The sequence below is a fragment of the Hemiscyllium ocellatum genome, chromosome 13, assembly GCF_020745735.1.
Source record: "Hemiscyllium ocellatum isolate sHemOce1 chromosome 13, sHemOce1.pat.X.cur, whole genome shotgun sequence".
NCBI lineage: Eukaryota > Metazoa > Chordata > Chondrichthyes > Orectolobiformes > Hemiscylliidae > Hemiscyllium > Hemiscyllium ocellatum.
In genome coordinates this window covers 33,306,139-33,332,492 of record NC_083413.1, presented here as the reverse complement: position 1 = coordinate 33,332,492, position 26,354 = coordinate 33,306,139, and the positions used below count along the sequence as shown (strand labels likewise).

At 39.9% G+C, this 26,354-nt stretch overlaps 1 protein-coding gene across 3 annotated transcripts in view; it reads left to right on the top strand.

Annotated features, from left to right (window-relative positions):
• Nucleotides 1–9,503: 9,503 nt before the first annotated feature.
• rnpepl1 (arginyl aminopeptidase like 1) overlaps nt 9,504–26,354 on the top strand; it is a 72,051-nt gene continuing 55,200 nt past the window's right edge. For 2 of the 3 annotated variants that reach the window (XM_060834727.1, XM_060834725.1), the window contains exon 1: nt 9,505–10,235. In XM_060834727.1, the coding sequence (XP_060690710.1) occupies nt 9,786–10,235 (450 nt within the window). In that variant the 5' untranslated portion in view covers nt 9,505–9,785. Of the gene's footprint in view, nt 10,236–26,354 lie in introns of all 3 variants that reach the window. The other variant, XM_060834726.1, reaches the window with a different exon arrangement.

Sequence of the window (26,354 nt, the reverse complement as noted above, 5' to 3'; positions counted from 1 at the left end):
TTTTATTTATCCTGGGTCTTGTTTTGAGAATACTGACAATAAATTATGTATACTTGTATTGAGAACACATCTTAGAACCTGAAAAGTACATTGTAAGACATGAAATGTTTGAAACAGAGTTTTTAAATGTTTACACGTATGTCCAGGGTGGAATTCTTTTTTCCAAGGCAGGCCTTCCCACACCACTACCCGACATGTGAGTGGGTTAGGCTCAGAGTCAATCTGCTGACTTAAATCTTTATTTAAAGTTTGGCAGTTGACTATCAGTCATCATTAACTGATGCAACTTCCCTAGCAAAATCTCTTCCAATCAGAATCTACTTGTCAACCAATCAGCTGTCACCTCTCATATAGTATAAATATTATTTTCCCATTACCTTGTTATTTCTTAAGAATTGTCTCAGTGCAAGATGAGAAACTTTGACAAAATATCTTTTATCAGCAATACTCAAGTTCTCTACTGCCAAATGATCACTTACTATATTTTGTTGTTGGTTTTCCATCCTTTTAATAACATACCCGAAAGTTCTTATGAAATTTTGTAAGTTGCTGCAGGGTGGAAAAAAATTACACAAATTATTAGGGTTAATTCTTGTATTTTTAGTCTATGTTCCCAAACTCCAATGTCAGTGCCTACGTTAGTTAGTATGTATCTATGGAAGTTTTCACTTTGACATTGAAATAAACAAGAGCTCAAGTCAAAGTTTCTATGTTCTGCTGTAAATCCTGAGACGTTCATACAATCTGTACTTCCACTGTCTGCCTTTATCACAAGTTAAATTAGGTGTACCGTATATTTGCAAAAATATTAGTCTTAATATTCTTGGAAGAAAAGACTAAGGTCATACTTAAGGCTGAGATTGGTTCCCCTACTGACAAAGAATCCAAGATAATGGGGAAAATGCAGAAAAGTGGATGTGAGGAATATTCAGTTAGCCTTGATCCTATTGATTGGCAGAGTATATCAAGGCGCCAAATAGCCTATTCCTCTTCCTCATGGTCTTTATTAATTAGTCCATACTGCTGTGTAGTATCCATTCATAGAGTCATAGAGATGTACAGCTCGGAAACAGACCCTTCGGTCCAAATCGTCCATGCCGACCAGATATCTTAAGTTAATCTAGTCCCATTTGCCAGCGCTTGGCCCATATCCCTTTAAACCCTTCCTATTCATATTCCCATCTAGATGTCTTTTAACTGTTGTAATTCTACCAGCCTCCACCACTTCCTTTGGCAGTTCATTCCATACATGTACCATCCTCTGCGTGAAAAAGTTACCGCTTAGGTTTAGGATGAGAGGGGAAACATGTAAAAAGAGACCTATGTCCTCTAGTTCTGGACTTCCCCACTCATGGGAAAAGACCTTGCCTATTTATCCTATCCATGCCCCTCAAGATTTCATAAACCTCTAGAAAACATCCTTTACTGAATTCCAGCTGTGCAAAAACGCTGTTCTATTTTGCAGATCAAGTAACTAATTTAGCAAACCATACCTTTATTCCCTTCACTCAAGTCATTTAAGACTCTAGGATAAAGTCAATCAGGAATCTGGGCATTTAACAGCGTGCAGCTCCAACAGTTCGGTCAGTATTAGTTCTCTGGGTGATGATAGTTTCCTTCAAGTTCCTCCCTCCTTTCCATTTCTTGCTTTATAGCTGCTTCTGAAATCTTACTTACATCCACCATACTGAAGACTGATATAAATACCTGCTCAATTCAACTGCAATCTCCTTGTTTTCCATTATTAATACTCCAGACTCACTTTCTACAGGATTGACATTCGCCTTTTTTTTAAAGAATTTGTACAAACTCTTACAAATCTGTTTTTGTATTTCTAGCTAGTTCTCTTGAAAGCTAATTTTAATCCTCACTTTATTTACATTCTTGCTTGTTTGTATAACCAAATAGCTTTAATTGGATTGAATTAGCTTTATTGTCACGTACTCAAATGAGTACAGTGAAAATTTTACAAGTCGTCACTTATGGCATCATCTTAGGTACAAAAAGTACCAAGTACAGATTCTTCAGTAAAAGTTCTTTTGGGGAAAAAAAAATTAGATAATAAAGTAGTACAATTCTGTGCCTGTGAATGTAGTAATTGTACATAATAACCAGTTGTAAAGAACATTTGTCAGATCCTTCAATACGACATAATTCTCACCTAGTTTCTGAAGTTATGAGGGATAACTGTATTGCTGTATCATACCAAATTCTTTATTGGAGGCAACTCAGTTCAAAGAAAACCTAAGGAACAGTTCAGACATACAGAATCAAGTGTAACTGAGCAAAATGGGGATTAGTTTTGTTTGTAAGGTGGGTTGATACTGACAGTTGAAAAAATCTTGATTATTTTAAATCAAGAGCATGGATTTTGACACATACCATTGTAGGGGAGACTAAGTTAAAATGAAACTCCTGCTTTGTAGGTGTCTTCGAAAGATTAGAAGTGATTTTCCAAGATATTTGAATGTAAACAAATTTGTTAAGTCATAACTTTTACTGTTTGATTAAAATGCAAGAAGTTATACTGAGGAAGAACTCTTTGCAGTGTTTCTTTGCGGTCCAAAGAAATGCATAAAATTTAAACTTGTCCTGAGCTTTTTTTGTAATTGAACATTTAATTATCATCATGCTAGATATCATACAGGTAATGTAAAAGAAAAAAAATTGAACTCGTACTTTTCATGCTCTCAAGATGTTCCAAAGTCGTGCTCTGCTTTATTTTCTCCAGTCCTTCACTTAAGCAACAATTACAAAGTTGCAAACCAAATTCCACATCTGTCAACTAAAGGCTTTGTTTGTTTTCTTCCCAGCCCATTCATTCCCAGGCAAGAGAAAATCTACCCATATGAACAAACCTGCCCATCAAATGCAATCAATGCCATTTTTTTAAACAAATGACACTATTTGGTTTTGAAAATGTCTATTGTTTCCTATTGGTCACATACTTTGTATGCTGTGTACAACTTGTATAAACTTGGAGATACATTGGGATAAATGCAAAGTAGATCATACAGGAATTTTTATTTGCACTTTTTATTTGGCCACTCAACATTTTGGATTCCATTTGTTTTCTATCCAATGTTTTACATAATGTAAGGAAAACCATTAATTACCGTAATGTCACCTACAACATAAATGATTAACTCTCATAAGCATCTCTCTTGTTTTGCCGATTAAACATCTTAATTTCTTTCAACGATCGTCTTATTTCATCAACTTGATGCCATACCCTTGCAAAAAATCTTTCCTAGAAAAAAATGTCACAAAGTTAGGGAAACTATATTTGTATGATTTTTCACTTCAACAGATTGAGTACTGTAAAAGCACCAGCAATGGCATTATGTAATCTCCAAATTACAAACTGTTGTCCAGATTGCTACTTGTCACTTAGTGCATAGTCTTACACTGGTCAAGAATTGTAAGATCAATCAACAGCTATCATTATAGGAACTATAGTTGCAATAACTATTGATTTGCAACATGACAGACTTTGAATACAGGCTCCGAGTGAGCAGAATTAGGAGGAGGGGTCTCAACAGCAGGCTCTCACCACCAAGAATTTTCAGATACCACTTAATTCACTTTCAACAAGATATCTGATGTATGATTCATCAAGAAAGTGATTCTTGACCTGTTCCACCTTCTTCATCAGGATCTACAGGGTGAGGGTGAAGCTATCAGCAGTCATCTGGGACACAGTGGATCTTTCTGAATGGGATGTGGTGACATGGCCAAAATGTTCTAGTTTGCCCACCATCACTGCATTTTTGGTATGTATAGCTTGACCTTAAGTGGCTACTGAGGCATCAATGTTCCACCTTTCAATTCATCTCCTTCATACAAATGCAGTGTCTCTTGTCCAAAACCTGGAAGTAAAAACTATCTACAACAGTTTTGAACTGCATCACATTGGAACTGATGGTAGCAATCTGGTTTAGCAGAGAGCCAACAGCTAGGGTACAAATTCTTGCCTATCTGGAAGCAGAAATAAATTGAGTAAAAGGAGTTCTGTTTAACATCAGAGAGTCAATGAATGTGGTGGCTACAGCTTTTGCTTTGTAAAAGAGCAAGATAAGGATGGAGTGTGATTTAATAATTTGATGTTTATTTTTGGTAAGTGCTAGATAAAACTGATTTTGTCAGAGGCATTACCAAAATATGCAGCACTGTCTCCAGCCCCGAGGCTCAGATTATGCCATCCCAGTTTTGCCATTCTTTCCTTTTATGGGTTACTTCATCCTCCAAGAAAAAAAATCTGCATTTATATTGTGCAATTCTTGACGATTGAACATCCCAGAATGCTTTACAGCCTATTAAGTACTTTGAAATGTTGGTACTGTTGTAACATTGAAAATTCAACAGCTAATGCCTACAAATCAAAATTCCACAATTGATGGATAATCTGATGTTGACTGAGGGATAAAAATCAAGATACCATCATGATGATTCTGCCTTTCTTAAATATATGCCAAGGGATTCTTTATATTTACTTGAGAAGGCAGATGGACTTTCAATTAAATGTTTCATCAAAAAGACTTATATAGTGCAGTGTCTTTTCAGTACACTTTCTATAGTCTGAGCTGTCAAAACCAGGGGATGTCATAGCTGTAACTGTGCATATGCCGCAGCCATATTGTGTTAGTGATAGTGATTTCATAGCGAATATGTAATTGAAAGCTCATTTACACATCAAATATAGTACTAAGGTTGCAAACAGTTTGATTCATCCTCAGACAGGTGGCATTGAGGGAAGTTTTAAAAAAATGGAGGTTACATGCATTAAAACAAGATTTTCATTTCATCAGACTGCATTCAGAACCTGGTTGCACAGGTGAAAGAGTACAATAATCCACTTGCATTGCTCTGTCTCCTGTGAAAACATAATTTTAGTCTTGAAAATATGCTGCTGTATTGTTGGTCTTAACCATAACACCAAAATCGATTTCCTTTCTGTACTTATATTCTGCAGCATATACAAGAAAATTCACTTCCTCTTTTGCAATCCAAGACTCTGTAACCTCACTATTTTCCAATCATTAATGTAACTATCCCTATCTATTTCCTTTTAGAAAATGGTTACATTTCATTGTGTGTAGTTTTGGTCTCCTTTTCTGAGGAAGGATGCTCTTGCTGTTGCGGGAGTGCAGCGATTGTTTATTCAGCTGATTCTGGGGATGACGGGACTGGCGTGAGGACAGATTGATGAGGTTTGGATTGTTTTCACTGGAGTTCAGACAAAAGTGGAGGGGGATTTCAGAGACTTGTAAAATTCTAATAGGACTAGACAGCGTAGATGCATATAGGATGTTCCTGATGGTGGGTGTGGTCAGAACAAAGGTCACAGTCTGAGGATTCAGGGTGGACTATTTAGGATGGACATGAGGAGACATTTCTTCACCAAAAGAGTGGTGAGCCTGTGAAATTCATTACTGCAGGAAGTAGTTGGGACAAATGGGATCACAAGATTATGTGGAGAAAGCAGGATTAGACTATTGAGTTGGATGAACAGCCATGATTGTGAAGGGCCAAATGGCCTCCTCCACTCCTATGTTCTATGTTTCTGTTGCCATCTTCAATCAATTTGATCCAAGCTGCATTTTCTAAACTGGTATTTACTTATTTGAATACTTTGTTTTGGCCAATTAAACATATCTCTAGGAACAATCTGTGCAAAATTTACACAAAAGTGGATATTACTGAGAATTAAGAATTTCAACATCAGATAGTAAAGCTGTTGAAATCCGGCCTGGTTCCCATTGTAATTGATTTTCTCAAGTTAGGTAAATAATCTAATATTTTCAACATTTTATAGTACAATATTGGAGATTATGTACTGACCAAATCTATACTTTCAAGATAGAACTTCTTCTACTAAGGTTTGATGAGTAAAAATATAGGCAGATTGTGCCTCAGCTAATCTTAGAGTAATAGCAGAGCTATAAAATTAGATTGTGTTTGAGTTAGTTGGCAAGAACATAAAATTATTACTCCCTAGTTTTTACTACACTGATACTTACTGGAAAGTTCCTGCATGCATGTCAAGTAAAGTCTTGGCTATGATTCTTCCAGATTTAAATGGTTTACCAGAAATTGCTATCCAGGTGCAAATGAAAGTGACCTATTTACTAGGGAAAACTCTCATTTTTCTTAATTTTTCACTATTGTACTGCCCTCCTTCCCTCCTTTTGGAATTACTTTGGCATCTTTAATAACTGACCTTATTTATTATTTCACAGCATGTGTTTATGTCACTGGCTAGGTCAGCATTATTTTACATCCCTAATTGGTTTTACAAGGTGGTGTTGAGTTGCCTTCTCGGACTTTAACATTCAGCGTACATACACCTATTATGTTGTTAGGAAAGGAATTTGCAGGATTTTGACCCAGTCTGCATGAAGGGACAGCGACATAGTTCCAAATAGGGATGGTGTTTGGCTTGGATGGGAACTTGCAGGCAACGGTGTTCCCATGCATTCCCTTCCCTTGTCCCTGTAGGTGATAGAGATTAGAGCTTACTCTGGATCAATACTTTCTTTACTACAAGTTTTTTTTAAAAATTGTAGTCACACATACCCGAGTACAGTGAAAACCTTTGTTTGCGAGCAGTTCAGGCGGATCTTAGTGTGTAAGGACATACAGATCTATTCTTTATCCTTTCCCTCCCTTTCAACATAAAGCCCATAGTCTTCCTTCACTTCTGAATAAGTCACATTCCTCTCAAAACTTTTCTGTCTCCACAGATGCTGTTAGATCTGCTAAGTATTTCCTACATTTTGTCTTCCTGCTTTTAGTCACTAATTATTCCCATTAATATTTTCTATCCTCTTCAAGCATACTAACACCCTCAGCATAGTGAATTATATCGCCATCATCCACCATCTCCTTTCGATTACCCAGCTTGCTGAGTTAAAAATCACAACACCAGGTTATAGTCCAACAGGTTTAATTGGAAGCACACTAGCTTTCGGAGCGCCATTCCTTCATCAGGTGATAGCTGATGAGCTTGCGGAGATATTTATCCTTTGGTTTCATTCTTGCAAATCTATTCATGGTCATAGCATCTCTATTCACCTGTCGCATTCTCTGGATTTCTCCAAGGACCAATTATTGCTATGTGTATGCTGCTGTTTAACAAAATTAATTCAGACTTAGGACTGGCTGACAGAAGTATGCTAATGCATACTAACTACAGCTTTTAATTTTTTTTCCTATCATCAGACCGCTTGTTTGATTTTCATAGGACATAGAAAAGTACAGTACAGAACAGGCCATTCAGCCCACATTGTGCTGAGGCTTATTCCTAATCTAAACTAAAATAACCTAACCTACGCACCCACCGATTCACTGCTGTCCATGTGCATGTCCAGCAGTCCCGAATGACTGCTTCCACCACCACCACTGCGTAAAGAAGCTACCTCTGACGTCTCCTCTATACTTTTCTCCTAATATCTTAAAACTATGACCCCTCGTGCGAGTCAAACTTGCCCTGGGGAAAAAGTCTCTGGCTATTGACTCTATCCATGCCTCTCATTACCTTGTATACCCCAATCAGGTCACCTCTCTTCCTCCTTCTCTTCAGAGAGAAAAGTCTGAGCTTAGTCAATCTTTCTTCGTAAGACAAGCCCTCCAGTGCAGGCAGCATCCTGGTAAACCTTCTTGGCACCATCTCCAAAATGTTTCCTTTAGCAGGGCGACCAGAACTGGACACAATATTCCAAGTGTGGTCTCACCAGGGACTTGTAGAGCTGCTGCAAAACCTCACAGCTTTTAAACTCAATCCCTCTGTTGGGTAAAATACCATATGCTTTCTTAACAACCCTATCCACTTGGGTGGCAACTGTGAGGGACCTATGCATTTGAACACCAAGATCCCTCTGTCCCTCCACACTGCCAAGAATCCTGTCTTTAATCCTATATTCAGAGTTCAAGTTCAACCTTCCAAAATGCATCACTTTGCATTTATCCAGGTTGAACTCCACCTGCCATTTCTCAGCCTAGTTCTGCATCCTGTCTATGTCGCGCTGCAGCCTGCAATAGCCCTCGATACTATCAACGGCATCTCCAACCTTTGCGTAATCGGCAAATTTACTAACCCACTCCTCAACCCCCTCGTCCAAGTCATTTATAAAAACTACAAGAGCAGAGGCCCAAGAACAGAGCCCTGCGGACACCACTCAACACTGACCTCCAGGCAGAATACATTCCATCTACAACCACTCTCTGTCTTCTGTCAGCCAACTAATTCTGAATCCTGATAGGCAAATCTCCCTGTATCCCATATCTCCTGACTTTATGAGTGAATCAGTCTGAAGTGAGCTACAATTCCCACTTGCTGAAAACTAGCTGATCGAAGCAGTCATATTTAGCCCCAAAAAGCTAGAGGGGCCGGATACCTTAGGTGTTGCTCAAACAGTCCTTTCTTTTCATTAAATGTCTCAGTGGTTCATAAGTCCCTGCTTTTCACCTTGCCACCTTTTGCAATAGAAATGCTGCCCAAAATTTGTGTAATGTTTTGTTCTTCCTGTAAACACCACTCCAACCACATTGCATTGCACACAGCAGACCTGTGTTCCCCACCCTCTTGACTGTACAAATTTCTTGGAGTTATCTCCCTGGTGCCGACTTATCCATTGCTGAATAGGATTGCTAATTCCTACAGGACAAATTCATGAGATGTCATTCCTGGCTTGCCTGCCTTTATTATCTCTTCCCCCAGATATCCATAAATGGTTATCCAAAAACATCAACCATTACGTCATATGTACCATCCTAAGCCTTTTTAAAAATGCCTCAATTTTGGTCTCTTTAGTCACTACCACTATCACAAATTCCACAATCCCACTATTGCAGGTTGAACAATACTGTTCAGAACCTTTGCATTCTGTTCTGGGCAAAGCTGTGTCTCCAAAACCACCAATCATTTGCTTCCTAAGACCATATTTGACCAGGCACACCTGAGAAAATTCTTTGGCAGTAGACACATTTTCTTAAAAGCTGTGGTCTAAGCTTCAAATGTGTTTGGGCGAGCTGCAAAAGCTAAAGAACAGGTATACGTGTCATGCCACCAATTATCAGCCCACCTTTTCAAACACTGACATGACCAACATTGTTAAAAATCACACAACGTCAGGTTATAGTCCAACAGGTTTAATTGGAAGCACTAGCTTTCGGAGTGCCGCCCTTTCATCAGGTGGTTGTGCTTTGTACACCCCAGTCCAATGCCAGCATCTCCAAATCATGACGACCAACATTAGGAGAGAACAGAGAGCCAACAAAACCCTCAGCTCTACCCTTCCAACTGATCTGCCAGCTTCATGGTGACCAACTGTTGAAGCACTACCTCTGAAAGATTGGCCTTTTGGGTGGTTCTTGACCTTGCTGGCCTCTGCCCTTCCCTGGCCTGGTACAGCTTGGCCCTGCCCAGGCTCAGGCCGCCCTGCTGCCTCTCTGGCGCCCTCCAGTTGTTGCCCCGCCAGTTGCAGTCTCTCAGCCGCGAGCCTTTACTTCCTGTTTTTTGCCGGCGCTCGAGCTGCCTCTGTTTTGTCCCTCAGAGCTTCTGCTGCTTCTCTTTCGGCTGTTTTTTTTTGTCTCCGAGACCTCGGGATCCGATGGATTTCACGTAGTTGGGTTGATCGACGCCATCTTTTCCGTGTTCCCGAGTTTGACTTTGGTGATTTATTATATTTTAATTCCCCCCCCCCCTTCCCCCTCCATCCCATCCCATCCCCCGCCGCCTCCTCTCTGTTTTTGTTCCCTTCTGTTTGTATTCCTCTGGCTGGACCATGGCTGCTGCCTTCGAGCGGCCAACTTTCTGCTGCTGCCGGAAAGTTGTGACCGGCTCCGCCAAGAGCGAGAGGTTGAATTCGTCCCGGGACTGCCCGGTCGACATCGCATCCGCCTCCAACTTCCAGCATTTCCAGATCCAGCATTTCCACCTGGAGCTGGACATTAACTTCCCGAGCCGGGAGATCCAGGCGGTGGAGGTGCTGGACCTGGTGTGCCTGCAGCCCGACACCCAGAGCCTGGTCCTGGACTCGCACCAGTCGCTGCACATCCGCTCGGTCAACGCGAAATGTCGGTGCAACTCGGGCGAAAACAGCTGGCCCCTGAGTCACCGCCTCGACCCTTTCACCGAGTACGGCTCCTCTCTGGTGATAAACCTGCCGGCTGCCATCAAACCTCTCAGCAACTTTCAGATCATCATCAGGTACACTACAGCCGATGGGCCGGCGGTAAGTCCTCCTCCAACTTCTTCAGGTTGGACACTTTTAAACAGAAACTGAGCTCCAAACTCTCACCCACCTTGTCAGACCCATGGAGGGTATTAAGTACTTAACATTCATGCATTTATGGCATTACAGTTTAACTGTGTAAATTATAAATCGCAGCCGAAAAGAATTACAAGATTTAAGGCTGGCTTGTTTTACTGTACGATTAACTTCAGTCTGTGTCTCGGTTTGGATAACTTTAGCAGTCTCCATGTTTCCTGCTCAGCCTTTTTTTTTCTGCAGGTGCTGTAATGCCCTGAGATGGATTCTTCCACTAAGTTGAGTGACAGAGCAGTTTGGGAAAATTTGGATTTAAGCGTTTAGTGAGGCTTAAATTCTGTGTGTGATTCAGAAAGAATGGAATAAATGAATTCAGCCTCAGCTGTAATCAATTTTGTGTGACCTTTGACCTTTAGAGTGTAAAGCTTACAACTTGTGATAGAATTCTGCATTGGGACACTGCACAAAGACAACTGTGATTTCATTAATTCTAATTGTCATTGTGCAAGAGACCATGAGATTGCATTATTATTTTTGTTACGATAATTGATATAATAAGTGTATAGCAACAAATTCAAACCCAACTGTCAGCATGCAGAATCAGGTCAGTTGAAGCTGTAAAATCCTGTCAGGACTGTCAGAAAATGTTATCCACCTTCTTCAATTCCTTTAAAGTTTTACGTTTCCAAACCCTATCAATTCTTAGTAGATACTACTTCCAGTGCTATTTCTAAGATGCCACTTAATGTGTGTGAGTTGTCATAGTCTTAGTAGATCATATGGTTGCATTCTCATTAGAGAGAAGACTGGTGGTGATTAAACCCGAGGGCCACCATACGTCAGGCAAGAAGGGAGATTGAGAAGGACAGTTCTTCATGGCAACCACAGCTGGTGATGGGAATTGAACCCACGCTGTTGGCATTACACTGCTACATATACCAACCATCCGGCCAACTGAGCTAAACTGACCCCAACGTTCCATATTACCAACACATTAAATAACTTACAACTTTTCCTTTTTGTCTTTTTGCAGTGCTCTTACAGTTATGCCCTCCAGTCATTATCTTCTGAACTGTGAAAATAGCTTTTCTTTACTTACTTTTCAAAATTGAGACATTTTTACCTACTACTATCAAATAACATACCAGGAATGGCTGAGGATCCTGGGATTGTATTCATTGGAGTTTAGAAGATTAAGGGGAGATTTAATAGAAACTTATAAGATAATACATGGCTTGGTAAGGGTGGACGCTAGGAAATTGTTTCCATTAGGCAAGGAGACTAGGACCCGTGGACACAGCCTCAGAATTAGAGGGGGTCAATTCAGAACAGAAATGCGGAGACATTTCTTCAGCCTGAGAGTGGTGGGCCTGTGGAATTCATTGCCACAGAGTGCAGTGGAGACCGGGACGCTAAATGTCTTCAAGGTAGAAATTGATAAATTCTTGATGTCACAAGGAATTAAGGGCTACGGGGAGAATGTGGGTAAGTGGAGTTGAAATACCCATCAGCCATGTTTGAATGGCAGAGTGGACTCAATGGGCTCAATGGCCTTACTTCCACTCCTATGTTTTATGGTCTTATGGTCTCTTACCTTAGCAATTTCAGTGGAAAGAGCCTTAGTTTCACAGTTTAGTTTCATAGACTTGATATCATCATAGGAAATCCCTTCTGTACTGTGTCCAGGGTCTTGATGTGTTAAATTCAGTGCCCAAAACTTGGCAAACATTTATATCTTCCACTTTCTTTGGGCAAGCTGCAAATGCTAAAATCAACTAGGTGAAAGTAAGGACTGCAGATGCTGGAGATCAGAGTCAAGATTAGAGTGGTGCTGGAAAAGCACAGCAGGTCAGGCAACATCCAAGGAGCAGGAAAATCGACGTTTCAGGCAAATGCCCTTTATCAGGATGCTACCTGACCTGCTGTGTTTTTCCAGCACCACTCTAATCTTGACTGCAAATGCTAAACACCAGTACACTTGTAACGGCCACTAATCATGACTTTGTACGAGTTTAGCAGGAACATTGTGTACTGTCAAATTAATATATCATGCCCTGGTAACTTAAAGAGATCTTTTACCTACTTTTTAACATGCTTTTAAAGATTTGAATGGGGGTAACTTCTTAATTTGTGACCCATTTGATCACTTTTCTCGATGTGTCAGCCATCTTGCATTGAGCTAATAATTTAAATTAAAATGCAATAAATGTGCAATTCTTATGAAATCCTCAATGAGTAGAGTTTCAGCCAAAGCGATCATCCCCCCCCCCCAATTTCTAAAGTCCACAAATTATGGGCCTGATGTACTGAGCCTTTCTAATCCCAGGAGACAAATTGATTTATTTAGTAAATGCAAATCCCAAGACGAAGCGATAACTTCTCCATTTGTTGTGTTTAAGGTGATTATTCTGCCACTTATCTGCAGAGGAGACACTTCTTAGTAATATGCAGCACATCTGTGTGTGTGTGCGCGCACAAGAGGGTTGTGCTGACTGAGGCCCAACTGTAGAGGTTGGCTGAGGCTGTTTAGCAAGGCCTATCCCATTCTGCAGCTTCAAAGCCTGCCATTTATCAAATGACGTTTGCCACAAGGAAATGGTTTGTGGGGAGATAGTGACCTAGTGGTAATATCACTATGTAATAATCCAACTAACTACTGTCAATTGTCATAAAAATGTATCTGGTTCACTAATGAAATTTATGGGATCTGATTTACTTTTTATTATATTTAGAAGTAATTAAACAGGTTTTCTTCAATCACCAAATCACCTGTGGTATTTTTCACCTGTCTCAGTCTGCATGTGACTCCAGACCCACAACAACATGGTTTACTCTTAATTGCCCACTACAATGGTATATCAGCATACTTGATTTTATCAAACTGTTGCAAAGTCTAAAGAAATATCACTCGGCATCAGATTGCGTACGAGAAATGAAAACAGCAAACACAGCACTATCAACCTTGCAAAGTCCTCCTTTCCCATCTTGGTGTCCAGTGTCAAAATTGAGAATACTGTCCCATAAACAAGATGAGGAACAGGCCGATATAGTCATATTCACAATTTCAAACATTGTAAACAATATCACACATACTGCCATCACAGAATCATACCTGACAGACAATATCCCAGACATGTCAGGAGATGAGAACACAGTTGTATACAGAGAAGAAGTTGCCTTGGAAGTCTTCAACATTGATTCTGAACTCTGTGAAGTGTCATGGCATCAGGTACAAGGAGATTTCCTGCTGATTCCTACCCTCTGAATTGATGAATTAGTATTCCTCAATGTTGAACACAACTTGGAGGAAGCACTGAGTGTGGCAGGGGACACAATGCACTCTTGGTGGAGGTTACAATATTCATCTTCCAAAGTGGCAACTCTGCTGACAGAGATGTCTGAAATGCAAAGGACATAGTTGCAAGACTGGGTCTGCAGCACGTAATGAGGGAATCGCCAGGTGGTAAAGATCTGCTTGATCTTGTCCTCACTAGTCTACCTGTCACAGATGTGTCTGTCTGAAAATATAGAAACAGGTAGGAGTTATGAAGAGGACATAAGGAGCCTTCAAAGGGATATAGTTGGATTAATTGATTGGGCAAAGATCTGCCAAATACAGTATTATGTGGTTAAGTGTGAAATTGTTAATTTTGTTACAATTTAAAAAAAACATTCTGTAAATGGTGAGAAGTTGTAGAGCTCTGAAATGCAAAGCAATTTGGATATCCTCCTGCATGAAACAGGGTTAGTATGCAGGTGCAGCAAGTAATCAGGAAAGCTAATAAAATGTTACAGTTTATTTGTATGTATTTGGAGAGGCAAGGAATGATGAGGCAGCATGATTTTGTACGAGGGGATTCATGTCTTAGACACTTGATAATTTTTTTGAGGAAGTAACCAAGAGGATCGATTAGGGCAAAGCAATAGACACTGTTTACTTAAACTTTCACAAAGCCTTTGACAAGGTTCTACATGGTAGACTAATTAGTAAAGTTAGATCCCATGAGATTCAGAGTGAACTTGCCATTTGGATACAAAATTGGTTCATGGTGGGAGACAGCCTGATGATAGAGGGTTGTTTTTCAGACTGGAGGCTTGTGATCAGCAGTGTTCTGCATTGATCAGTTCTGGGCCTACTTTTGTTTGTCATTTATATAAATGATTTTTGAGAATATAGAAAGTTAGCAGATGATACCAAAATTGGTGATATAGTGGGTAGTGAAGAAGGTTATCTAAGATTACAAAGAGATCTTGATTAATTGTGTGAATGGGCCGAAGAGTGGCAAATGAAGTTTAATTTGGATAAATGCAAGGTATTTTTGTAAAACAAACATAGGCAAGACTTGTACAATTAAAAGTAGGGTCTTGGGTAGCGTTGTAGAACAGAGATCTGAGGGTTCAGGAACATAATTCTTTGAAGTTTTCATCACATATAGATGAGGTGGGTTTTTTTTAATAGATATTTTTATTGGAAATTTAACATTTTTGCAAGTTTACAAAAATAAACAAAACTCTCAAGTACAAACATTGATATACAATGAAATCTTAAATAAATAATAACCAAAATTTAACAAAAGAAAAATACAGAGAGAAAAAAAATTCAACTAACTACTAATCTAACCTACAACTAACCAGAGTGTATAATTAAGTCTCTTACATTATTCAAATAAGAGAAAGAAAAAAAAATCAACAGATAACACAGAAATTGGATAGTGAGATACATGCTTGGAATGTGTTAACATCAAATGTAACAGAACCTGTATTTGTGCGGGATTCCTCTCCCCAGGGGCCCAGACCAGCCAGGTTCGCAATCTCAATTAAATAAAAGCCCTTGTTAGGATAGCCAAAATATCTGTATTCATATAATTCAAGAAGGGCTGCCATATTTTATGAAATAATTCAGTCTTTCGGTGCACCATATTTGTAAGGAAGTCAAGGGGAATACATTCCATAATTAATCTGTGCCAATTTGAAAGTCCAGGGGGGCCCTCAGCCACCCAGTTCACCAAAATATTTTTCCTTGCACAGAAAGAGAGAATAGAAAATAATCTCTTCCCGTGCATATCCAGGGAGGGTAAGTTCGAAAAGCCCAAAAGGAGAGATACAGGGTCCACTTTCATTTCCGTTCCTAAAATTTCTGTCAGGGTACTTGCTACTTTAGTCTTGCTACGGATCTTATGACAGGTCCATAGGCAATGTACAAGAGTGCCCACCTCTATTTTACATTTGGGACACATTGCTGCCTTAAATTTTGCCAATCGATCCGGTGCTATATGGGCCCTATGAAGTATCTTCAGCTGGATAGCCTGAGTTCTGTTGCAGATGGTGATTCTTCTGGCGTTTTCCCAAATGTCATTCCACGTTTCTATAGAGATTTCTAGTCCCAAATCCTGATCCCATGTTTTAAGCAGATTGTCCATATCTCCCGATGCTTCTTCATGTAGTAAATGATAAATAGTATTGATGGAAGATACCCCCATTGTTCGTAGCACTCTACATTCTCTATCTGATTTATAAAGACTATCAAATAACATAGTCTTCTTCTGTATATAATCTCAAATTTGAAAGTATCGAAAGAGGTCTCCATTAGGTAATCCGAATTTCTGACGCAGCTATTCAAAAGACATCAGGACCCCTTGTTTGAATAGGTTCCCTAAACATGAGATACCCCTGGATCTCCAGAGTTTAAAAGTGGCATCTGTAAACCCCGGTTGAAATCCCCATGCTCCCACTATTGGAGCATAGAAGGATGATTTATGTGAGTTGCCCTTATTTTGCCGCATTATATTCCAAGCTTTAATTGTGTTTAGTATTATAGGGTTTTTACAGTGATCCGTAATTATTTTCCTCTTGTCTGAAAATTAAAGGTTAATAAGTGGGCATTTTACTTGAGAAGTCTCGATGTCCAGCCAGATTGATTGCGGATCATACAAGACGCAATCAGCTATGTAACTTAATAGGGAACTTAACTGATACTTCCTAAAATCTGGGAAGTCCAATCCTCCCCTTGCCTGTGAAAGCTGTAGCTTCTTCAGCTTAATGAGGGGCTGTCTGTGATTCCAGATAAAGGAACCCAGCCAGCCATATAATTTACGTAGAGCCACCCTCGGCAGCATCACCGGAAGCATTCTCATAGGGTATAGGAGACAGGGCAGGACATTCATTTTAATTAGTGCTATTCTACTCAGCCAGGAAATTGGAAGGTCTCCCCATTGCTGGAGGTCCTGCTTTATCCTTTCCAGTAAATGCACAAAGTTAGCCTTGTATAACTGACCAAATACTGGGGCAATAAAAATGCCTAAATATAAGAAACCCTCCAGGGACCACTGAAAGGGAAAATGGGATCTGTCCACTAAGTGGGCTATCATAGCAAGGCCACCCATTGGCATAGCCTCCGATTTTGAGAAATTAATTTTATAGCCTGAGAATGCACTAAATGTATTCATAACTTGGATTAAGCGAGGCACGGACATCAGAGAATTACTGAGAGATAGAAGAACATCATCTGCATAAAGGGTAATTTTATGTTTACCTGTACCAATCCTCGAGGCCGTTATATTAGGATCAGCCCGTATAGCTTCTGTTAGTGGTTCAATTATTAGCATAAATAACAATGGCGAGAGAGGACATCCCTAACGGCAGCCCCTATCCACACTGAAGATATCCGAACCTAATCCATTGGTAACCACAACTGCTTTGGGATCACTATACAATGTTGAGACCCATTTGGTAAACACCTTTCCAACACTAAGCCTTTCCAGTGTGTAAAACAAATATGACTATTCATCCCTATCGAATGCTTTTTCTGCGTCTAATGAGACTACTACTTCTGGTATCTTTCCCTGATGGCAGGCTTGAATCATATTCAAAACCCCTCTAAGATTATTGGATGATCTACGGCCCATAATAAACCCCGTCTGATCCTCCTTTGTGATATGTGGCAATCCTTTCTAGTCTCAATGCTAACGTTTTAGAAAGGATTTTAAAATCTACATTTAGCAAGGATATCGGTCTGTATGACACGCAATCTTCTGGGTCCTTTCCTTTTTTAAGGATAAGAGAGATATTTGCCTCTTTCAACGAAGGCAGGAGACAGCCCTGACTGTATGCGTAATTATACATGTCCATAAGTGGACCAGCCAATATTCCTGTAAATTCTTTATAGAATTCAGCTTGAAAGCCATCTGGGCCAGGTGCCTTACCGCTCTGAAGTTGCCTGATTGCGTCAAGTATTTCTTGAACTGTTAGGGGAGCATTTAAGACTGATACCTGTTCCTGAGTTAGATCCACAAAGGTCAAATTTTTAAAAATGATTGCATCCTCCTAGTCCTATCTTCACAATCCTGCGATTTATATAAATCAGAATAAAATTTTCTAAAGATTGCGTTAATCCTTTTATGATCATGAATCAAAATACCCGTACTTTCCTTGATAAACGTGATAGTTTGAGGGGCCATTTTTTTTCTTTGGAAGAACTGCTAAGTATCTACCAAATTCATATAACCTTTGTTTTGCAAATAATATTTCCCTCTTAGCCATTTGGGTAACTCCCCTGCTTTTTGAGCCTAAAGAAGATAAAAAAGGCCTGATCAAATCCACCTTGTCATAATTTCAAGTGTTCTTTATCCAACAAGTGTCTCCTGTAGGAGAGCTGTATCAACCCTTTCTTTCTTCAGATTTGATAATATTTTCTTCCTTTTGACTGGCAATTACTCCCCTTGACATTCCAGGTGCACCACTTAACCGACTGATCAACCATAATCGTCTGGGCAAATCCGAGACCCGTCGGGAGGGGAAACCCTATCCAGAACATCCCGAGCATAGCGCACATAAAATTCACAAAAATAATGGCTCTCTAATACACTCACAACAGTATAATAAAAAACTATTTCTAAATAAAAAAAACGCATTTAAATGGAGATTTTCCCCTTTGTTCCCGGGAGTATCACTTCCTTTCCAAAAGTCCATCGTATCCTCTCCCAACCAGTGTCCCACCCTTGACCCAGGCGCTGCTCAATAGGATGAGGAAAATTCAAATATACCACAGAGCTAAAGTTAACAGTGAGCACCCTACCCCCACCCACACCAACACCTGGATATATTTGGTAATGTTAATACCATGTATAAACATATATAACTATAAAATTACAACCTCAACAAGTAATAATTAAATATAATAATACAAAATAACACGGGAAAATGACCCCGCTCCTAGAGTCAGAGATAAAATAGAATAAGGTGACCACCTCCCCCCACCAACATTAACTAGACCCCCTGGCCTATATATGTAAGGGGGGGGAGAAAATTGTTAAGTAGAGAACAAATAAATAAATCCCCCCCCAAGATGATATTAAACAGTAAGATAAAAAAAGAAAAGGGGGGATATAAACCGGAGTGGGGGGAAGGCAAACCAACATCAATTATCTCTTACAATTTACCTAAGAGAGTCCAAAAATTCCTTAGCCTTTTCCGGCGATCCGAAGTTATACACGGATCTTTCATGGTTAAAGCGTAGCGTCGCTGGGTAGCGTAAGGAGTACTGAATATTTAAGTCCCTTAAACACTTCTTCGCCTCATCGAATGCCTTCCTCTTTCGGACCAGAGTTGGGGAAAAGTCCTGTAAAACATAGTCTTGGAACCTTTATAGATCATGGCTGGGGGATCTTTTCCAAGATTTCTTAGAGGCTTCTAGGAGTATCTGTCTCTCCTTATAGCTCTGCAGCCGGAACAGGTCTGGGCGGGAGCGCTGGTTCAAGCCGGGCCCGCGTATTGCAACCTGGTAGGCCCATTCTACCCTTACCTGGCCTGATCTAGCCTCTAGATTTAACAGCTGTGGAAGCCACTGTTCAAGGAACTCTTTAATCCGGCCTTCCCCTTCCTGTTCGGGAAGGCCCAGCAAACGAATATTTTTTCGACAACCTCTATTCTCGAAGTCGTCACAGTGGTTCTCTAAGGTCCGGACTCGCTGTTCGAGAGTCCAGACTCGATCCACGGCCGATTGTGCTGTAGTTTCGGAGGTTGCAGCCTTTAGCTCCGCCCCTCCGACTCGCCGCTCAATTTACTTAATGTCTCGGTTGTGCTTTTGCAGCGCGGCCGAGAGTGAGTCCCATCGACTTTGGGATTCTTCAATAAAAGCGTTGATCTTCACATCCAGTTTGGAGATGATTTCCACAAGGCTCGCCACCGTAGGTAAGTCCTCCGGGGCGGCTGCGGACGCCTCTGCTGCAGCTAGAGAGGGTGGGGGAGGGGTTCCTGTTTGCTGAGAGCTGCAGGCTCCCTTCTCTTCAGTCATTTTTACTGAAGATTAAATTGTTTAAATTCAGTACTAAACAACTAATTAAATTAAACAGCAATTTTAAATGATTTGGTGAGTGTGGTGGGGGTGGGTGACCCACTTTGCCCAAGTCTTGGGAGGAGCACTGTAGACTCAGACTTGCTGGGTCGCCACCATCTTGGATCCCCCCAGATGAGATGGTTAAGAAGGTGTTTTGCATGCTTGCCTTGACACACCTTTTGAGTATAGGAGTAGGGACATTGTGTTGAGGTTATACAGGATGTTGGTGAGGTCTCTTCTGGAGCACTGCATCTAGTACTGGTCTCCCTCATATAGGAAGGATATTATTAAGCTAGGGAAAGTTCAGAAGAGATTTGCCAGAATGTTGCCAGGAAGGTTTGAGTTATAAGGAGAGACTGGATAGGCTGGAACCTTTTCACTGGAGCTGTAGGAGTTTGACCTTATAGAGGTTTATAGATAAGGTGAATGGCAGGTGTCTTTTCCCTCGGGTGGTGAATTTCAAGACTAGGGGGCATATTTTTAATGTGAGAGGAGATATATTTTTAAAAAGATGTGAGGGTCAACTATTTTTACACCGAGTGGTTTGTGTGTGGAATGAACTTCCAGAGGAAGTGGTAAATGTCCGTAGAGTAGACAGTTAAAAGACATTTTAAATAAGTTCATGAATAAGAACTGTGTTCGATGGAGAATGCAGGCACCAGACATATCTGAGAATGAGGTGTTAACCTGGTGAAGCCACTAAACAGGACTACTTGCATGCCAAGCAACATAAGCAAGTGTTTTCAGAACTAAGCAACCTCATAACCAACAAATCAGATCTAAGCTCTGCAGTTCTACTACATCATCATGAATGGTGGTGAACAATTAACCAACTCACTGAAGGAGACTCCACAAGTGTCCCCATCCTCATTGTTGGAAGAGCTTAGCACATCAGTGCAAAAGATAAGGGTGAAGCAATCTTCAGCCAAAAGTGCCAAGCAGATGATCCATCTCAGCTTCCTCCAGTGGTCCCCAGCAATATAGATGCCAGTCTTCAGCCAATTAAAGTCCCTGCATGTGATACCAAGAAACGGTTGGAGGCACTGGATACTGCAAAGGCTACAAGCCCTGACAATATTCCAGCAATATTATTAAAGACTTGTGCTCCAGAACTTACCACTCCCCTAGCCAAGCTGTTCCAGTACAGTTACAACACTGGCATCTATCCGACCTTGTGGGAAATTGCCCCAGTATGTCCTGTACATAAGAAACAGGACAAATCCAACCTGGCAAATTACTGCTCCATTAGTCTACTCTCAGTCATCAATAAAGTCATGGAAGGTGTATTCAATAGTGCTATCAAGTAGCACCTGCTCAGTGACCCCCAGTTTGGGTTCCGCCAGGCCCACTCAGCTCTGACCTCATAACAGCCTTGGTTCAAACATGACAAAAGAGTTGAATTCCAGAGGTGAGATGAGAGCAATAGTCCTTGATTTCAAGGATGCTTTCGACCGAGTGTGGCATCAAGGAGCCCTAGAAAAACTGGAATCAATGGATGTAAGGGGGATAGAGTCATACCTGACACATAGGAGGATGGTCATGGTTGTTGGAGGTCAGTCATCTCGGCTCCAGGACATCACTGTAGGAGTTCCTCAGAGTAGTTCCTAGGCCCAACCATTTTCAGCTGCTTCATGAATGACCTTCCCTCCATCTTAAAGGTCAGAAGTGGGTATGTTCACAACTCCTCAGACACTGAAGCAATATCCAGACTTAGGCCAACAACTGGCAAGTAATAATTGTGCCACACAAGTGACAGGCTATGACTATCACCAATAAGAGACAATTTAATTGCTGTCCCTTGACATTCAATGGTGTTACTACCACTGAATCCCCCATTATCAACATCCTGGGGTTATCATTGATCAGAAACTCAATTGGACTCACCACAAACACAGTGGCTACAAGATCAGGTTGGAGGCTAGGAATACTCAGGCGAGCAGCTCGCCTCCTGATTCCCCAAAGCCTGTTCACCATCAACAAGGCACAATTAGGAGTATCATTGAGTATTCCCTTCTTACCTTGATGACTGCTGCCCCAATAACACTCAAGAAGCTTGACACCATCCAGGACAAAGCAGCCTACTTGATTGGAACCCCGTTCACCACCTTAAACATTCGTTCCCAGTTTCCACCATTGCACAGTTGTAGCAGTGTGTACCATTTACACGATACACTGCAGTGACTTACCCAGGCTTCTCTGACAGCATCTTCCAAACCTATAATCTAGAAGACAGGAACAGCAAATGGGAAAGTTACCCTCCAATCCACACGTTATCTTGACTTGGAACTATATCTCCATTCCTTCATTGTTGGATCGAAATTCTGGAACTCACTTCCAAAGAGCACTGTGGGTGGTCCTACACCCTAAAGACAACATTGTTTAAGGATGCATCTCAGTACCACCTTCTACAGGGCAAATAGGGATGAGCAATAAATGCTGGCATAGCCAGTGATGGCCACATCCAGTAACTGAATTTTAAAAATTCTGTATTTTTCCAGTCTTTGATCTAAAGGATTTTGGTAAATCTTACTGCAGAAGAATGCCTTATGGATGGAGGACAGGCAATAGATGGATTGGATATGTCTTTATGGACTGCTCAGTTAGGTGTAGCATGAATGGTTTCACCCAGTTTATTGGTTTCATGAGCTAGTGAACATTAGTTAAACCTCCTTCAAGGAAGTATATCTTCCTTAGATATGGAGGAAGTATTGCGTGTAGTGCTTTTGATATGATCAATCTACAACTGCACCAGGACTTCAATATTCAGGCACTGCGACTTTCCTTTCAATAAAGCCAATAGGCAATTTGACTTCCAAATTATTTATTGTACCTGCTTGGGGCGTTTGTGATCCTTGTATGTGTATAGCCTAGGCTCTCTGAATAATAACATTTGAAAGTTTCATGTATTGCAAAAACAAATCTACTTTTCTATTCTTGAAACTGGAGGAAATAATCTGAAGTCTCCACATGTTACTCCATTGTCAACTTGTTGCCCATTTATATAATCTTTCTACATCTGTTGTGCCCAATTTTAAATTTTCCTAACAGAATTCATTCCCACCTAAATTTATGTCATCAGCAAACTTAGATATATTGCTCCTGCTACCTTTGTGTAAGTAATGTATATCGTTTGTAGATTGTTGAGGAACGGAACTGATCCTTGTGGTGTCTGACTACTTTACAATCTGCCAATTTGAAAATTCCCCGTTTATCTGTACTTTGTGCTTTCTGTTAACCAGTCCTTCACCCTGCTAATATACTGCCTCCAACTTCATAAACTCTTAATTTGCTTTTTCTGACCTTTTAGGTATCCATTTATACTTCACTATTAGCTCCCTTTTATCTACCTTTCCAGTTTAATGCTCAAAAAAACTTTACTAAATTTGTCAAGTACAGTTCCCCTCTTGTAAAGCTGTGTTGACTTTGATCACACTCTGATTTGCTAAGTGCATTGTTAAGTCATCCTTAATGATAGATGAATACTAATAATAACAGATCTGGTGTTTTCCTCATAATGAACTAACTGGCTCTGACTCCCCTGTATTCTCTCTGCCTCCTTTTTTGAATAGCAATGTTATACTTGCTAGCTTCCAATCAGTTCGGACCATTATATAATCTAGAGAATTTTGGAAAATCACAATCAATGGATTCATTTTGGCTGCATCTAGTTCTGTTAGAACTAAGGGTGTTAGAATTTAGTTCCTTGATTTCTTCTAACATATTTTTTCTCCTGATCTTCCGGTCATTTAATTTCACATTGCTATTAGCCATTTGGTCATCATTTATGGCTGATATTCTTGTTTTCTACTGTGAAGACAAACACAAAATATTTGTTCAGTGTCTCTGTCTTTTCCTCATTCCCAATAATAATTTCTCATGTCTCTGCCTCAAATATTTTCTTCAGCAATTCTTCTCTGTGTCCTGATAAAAGCTCTTAAAATCTGTTCCTAACTAATTTACACTGGTTCTACTTTTTTTCTCTTTTTTGTTGACATTTTGGTGATCCTTTGCTCATTTATAAAATTAAAAACATTGCCTTTTAATACAATACTTAATTATCCATGTAAACTGATTTTTATTTTGTAACAGTGCATATGTTTGTTAGGAATTTTGAAACGTTTTAAAAAGTATTTCCTGCTATTCATTTGCTGTCACAGTTTTTAGTCTACGTACATAATCAATCTTGGCCAGCTCTTCCTTCATAACTATACAACAAGTAACTAGGTTTCTTTAAATTAATGTTGTTGTTTTGGACTCAAGTATGTTATTCTTGAACAGAATATCAAGTTGTTATCACTTTTTCCAAGAAGACTCTTTTCTGTGAGATTATTGATTAACCATTTCTCAATAGATAATCCTTTATTTAAAATTGCAGAATCAACTGGATAAAGCTAAAAACTGTTAAAGGAATTGTCATAAAAGCATTATACAAACTCTCAATCTGGACTATATTACCAATTTGAATTGTCCAGTCAATATACAGAATGGGGTTCCTCATAATTATCACATTGTCTTTGTTACATGTCCCAATTATTTCATGCTTATTCTTCCAATTATGTAATTTCTATTAGTGGGCTGAGATTCAACTCTTTCCACTTTCTGGCCGTTTTTATTCCTAATCTCCATCTATACTAATTCTACTTAGAGTCATAGAGTCATCAAGAAGTACAGCTTGGAAACAGACCCTTCAGTCCAATTTGTCCAAGCCAACCAGATACCCTGAATTAACCTGGTCCCATTTGCCAGCATTTCACTCATATCCCTCTAAACCCTTTCTATTCAAATACTAATCCAGATGTCTTTTAAATATTGTAATTATACCAACCTTCACCACTTCTTCTGGCAGCTCATTCCATGCATACAACACCCTCTGTGTGAAAATATTGCCCCTTAGGTCTCTTTTAAATCTTTTCCTTCTCATCCTAAACTTATGTCCTTTGGTTCTGGACTCCCCACCCCAGGGAAAAGACTTTGTCTATTTATCCTATCCATGCCCCTCATGATTTTATAAACTTCTATACGGTCACCCCTCAGCCTCCAATGCTCCAGGGAAAATAGCCTCTCCCAGTAGCTCAAATCCTCCAGCATCCTTGAATATCTTTTTTGAACCCTTGCAAGTTTCACATCATCCTTCCTATAGCAGGGAGACCAGAATTACATACAATATTCCAAAAGTGGCCTAACCAACGTCTTGAACAGCCGCAACATGACCTTCCAACCCCTATACTGAATGCTGTGACCAACAAAGGAAAACATACCAAATGCCTTCTTCACTATCCCATCTATGTGTGAGTCCACTTTCAAGGAACTATGAACCTGCACTTCTTGACTTTATGACCCATAATCCTTTCTTACTACTACCTTTTATGAAAATTTTCATTCTCTGGGCTACTTCTCTAGTCTGCCTGTATTTAAGAACATAGAATACCGTTAAATTCTTTATTATGCAACTAGTTTATTTAGTAAAGGGCACTACTTAAACGCATAAGATTTTAAAGCTATCTGTCACATTTCAGCTCGAATTGTTAATAAGTAATCAAAAAAATTCTAATTTATTATACTGAGTTATCACCCACATCTACTTGAGATGCTTGGTTGGTTCCGATTTTATCGATCCAGTTGAGATTAGAGAATCTTACAAAGTGGCTTCACTTCCTGCCCCCATACCTTCAGAATTTCTCAAGGATCTATCGTTGGCCCCTCCTTTTCACAACTGCAAGCTACGCTTTGGCCAGATAATTTGAAGACACAACTGAGGTTTGAGCAGCTTTGGCTCAGGATTTAGGAGCTAATGTGAGGCTGAACGAAAGCAAATGCATTCTGATAGTCATTAAGAAGAAATGGCTTCAGGATGACAGGTGTTGGGTCCTGACTTTGAAGAGCGTATAACATTTTTAAAAAAGTATTTGCTACACATGGAGGGGTAGCCCTGTTAATAAAGATGGTATTTGTATAATAGTAAGATATTACCTTGGTTCAAGAGATCAAGGTGGAGAATCAGTTTGGTTAGAGATGAGAAATAGTATGGGAAATAAGTCCCCAGTGGGAGTGATGCCCTAACAGTAACCACTATGTAACCAAGTATACAAGAAGAAATATTGGTTGTGTGTGGTAAAGGGATAGCATAACCATGGATAACTACATATGAACTGGAAAATTCAGATCAGCAGTCATCACCTGGATGAGGAGTTCCTAGACTGCTTTTGAGATAGTTTCTTAGAGCAGCTTATTTTGGAACCAACCACAGAACAGGTCATACGAGATTTGATATTATGTAATGTGATGAGATTAGTTAATTACCTCAGAGGGAGGAAGCCAACTTAGAATGTAAAAATAGATGCTGGAGTTTCTAAGGGCATTGAGAAAGGAGGAGTAAGTAACACCATTATTCATTCCCTAGAGACTGAGGATGGCAAGTTAATAGATAATAAGGAAATGGCAGATGAAATGAACAAGTGTATTGCTTCTGTCTTTACTATAGAAAATACAAAAAGCAATCCAGTAACAGCAGTCCGTAAGGAGATAGAAGGATCAAAGAGTGAAGTAATAATCATAAGGCAAGTGGTGCTAATCCAAACTGATGGAATTGTGAGGTAACAGATCTCCAGACCCAGATGGATTTCATCCTTAGGTCTTAAAAGAGGGTGCAAATGAGGTAGTAAATATATTATTATTTAAATTTCCTATACTTGAGCAAGGTTCCCTCAGTCTGGAAAATGATAAATTTAACCATTCTTTTTAAGAATGGA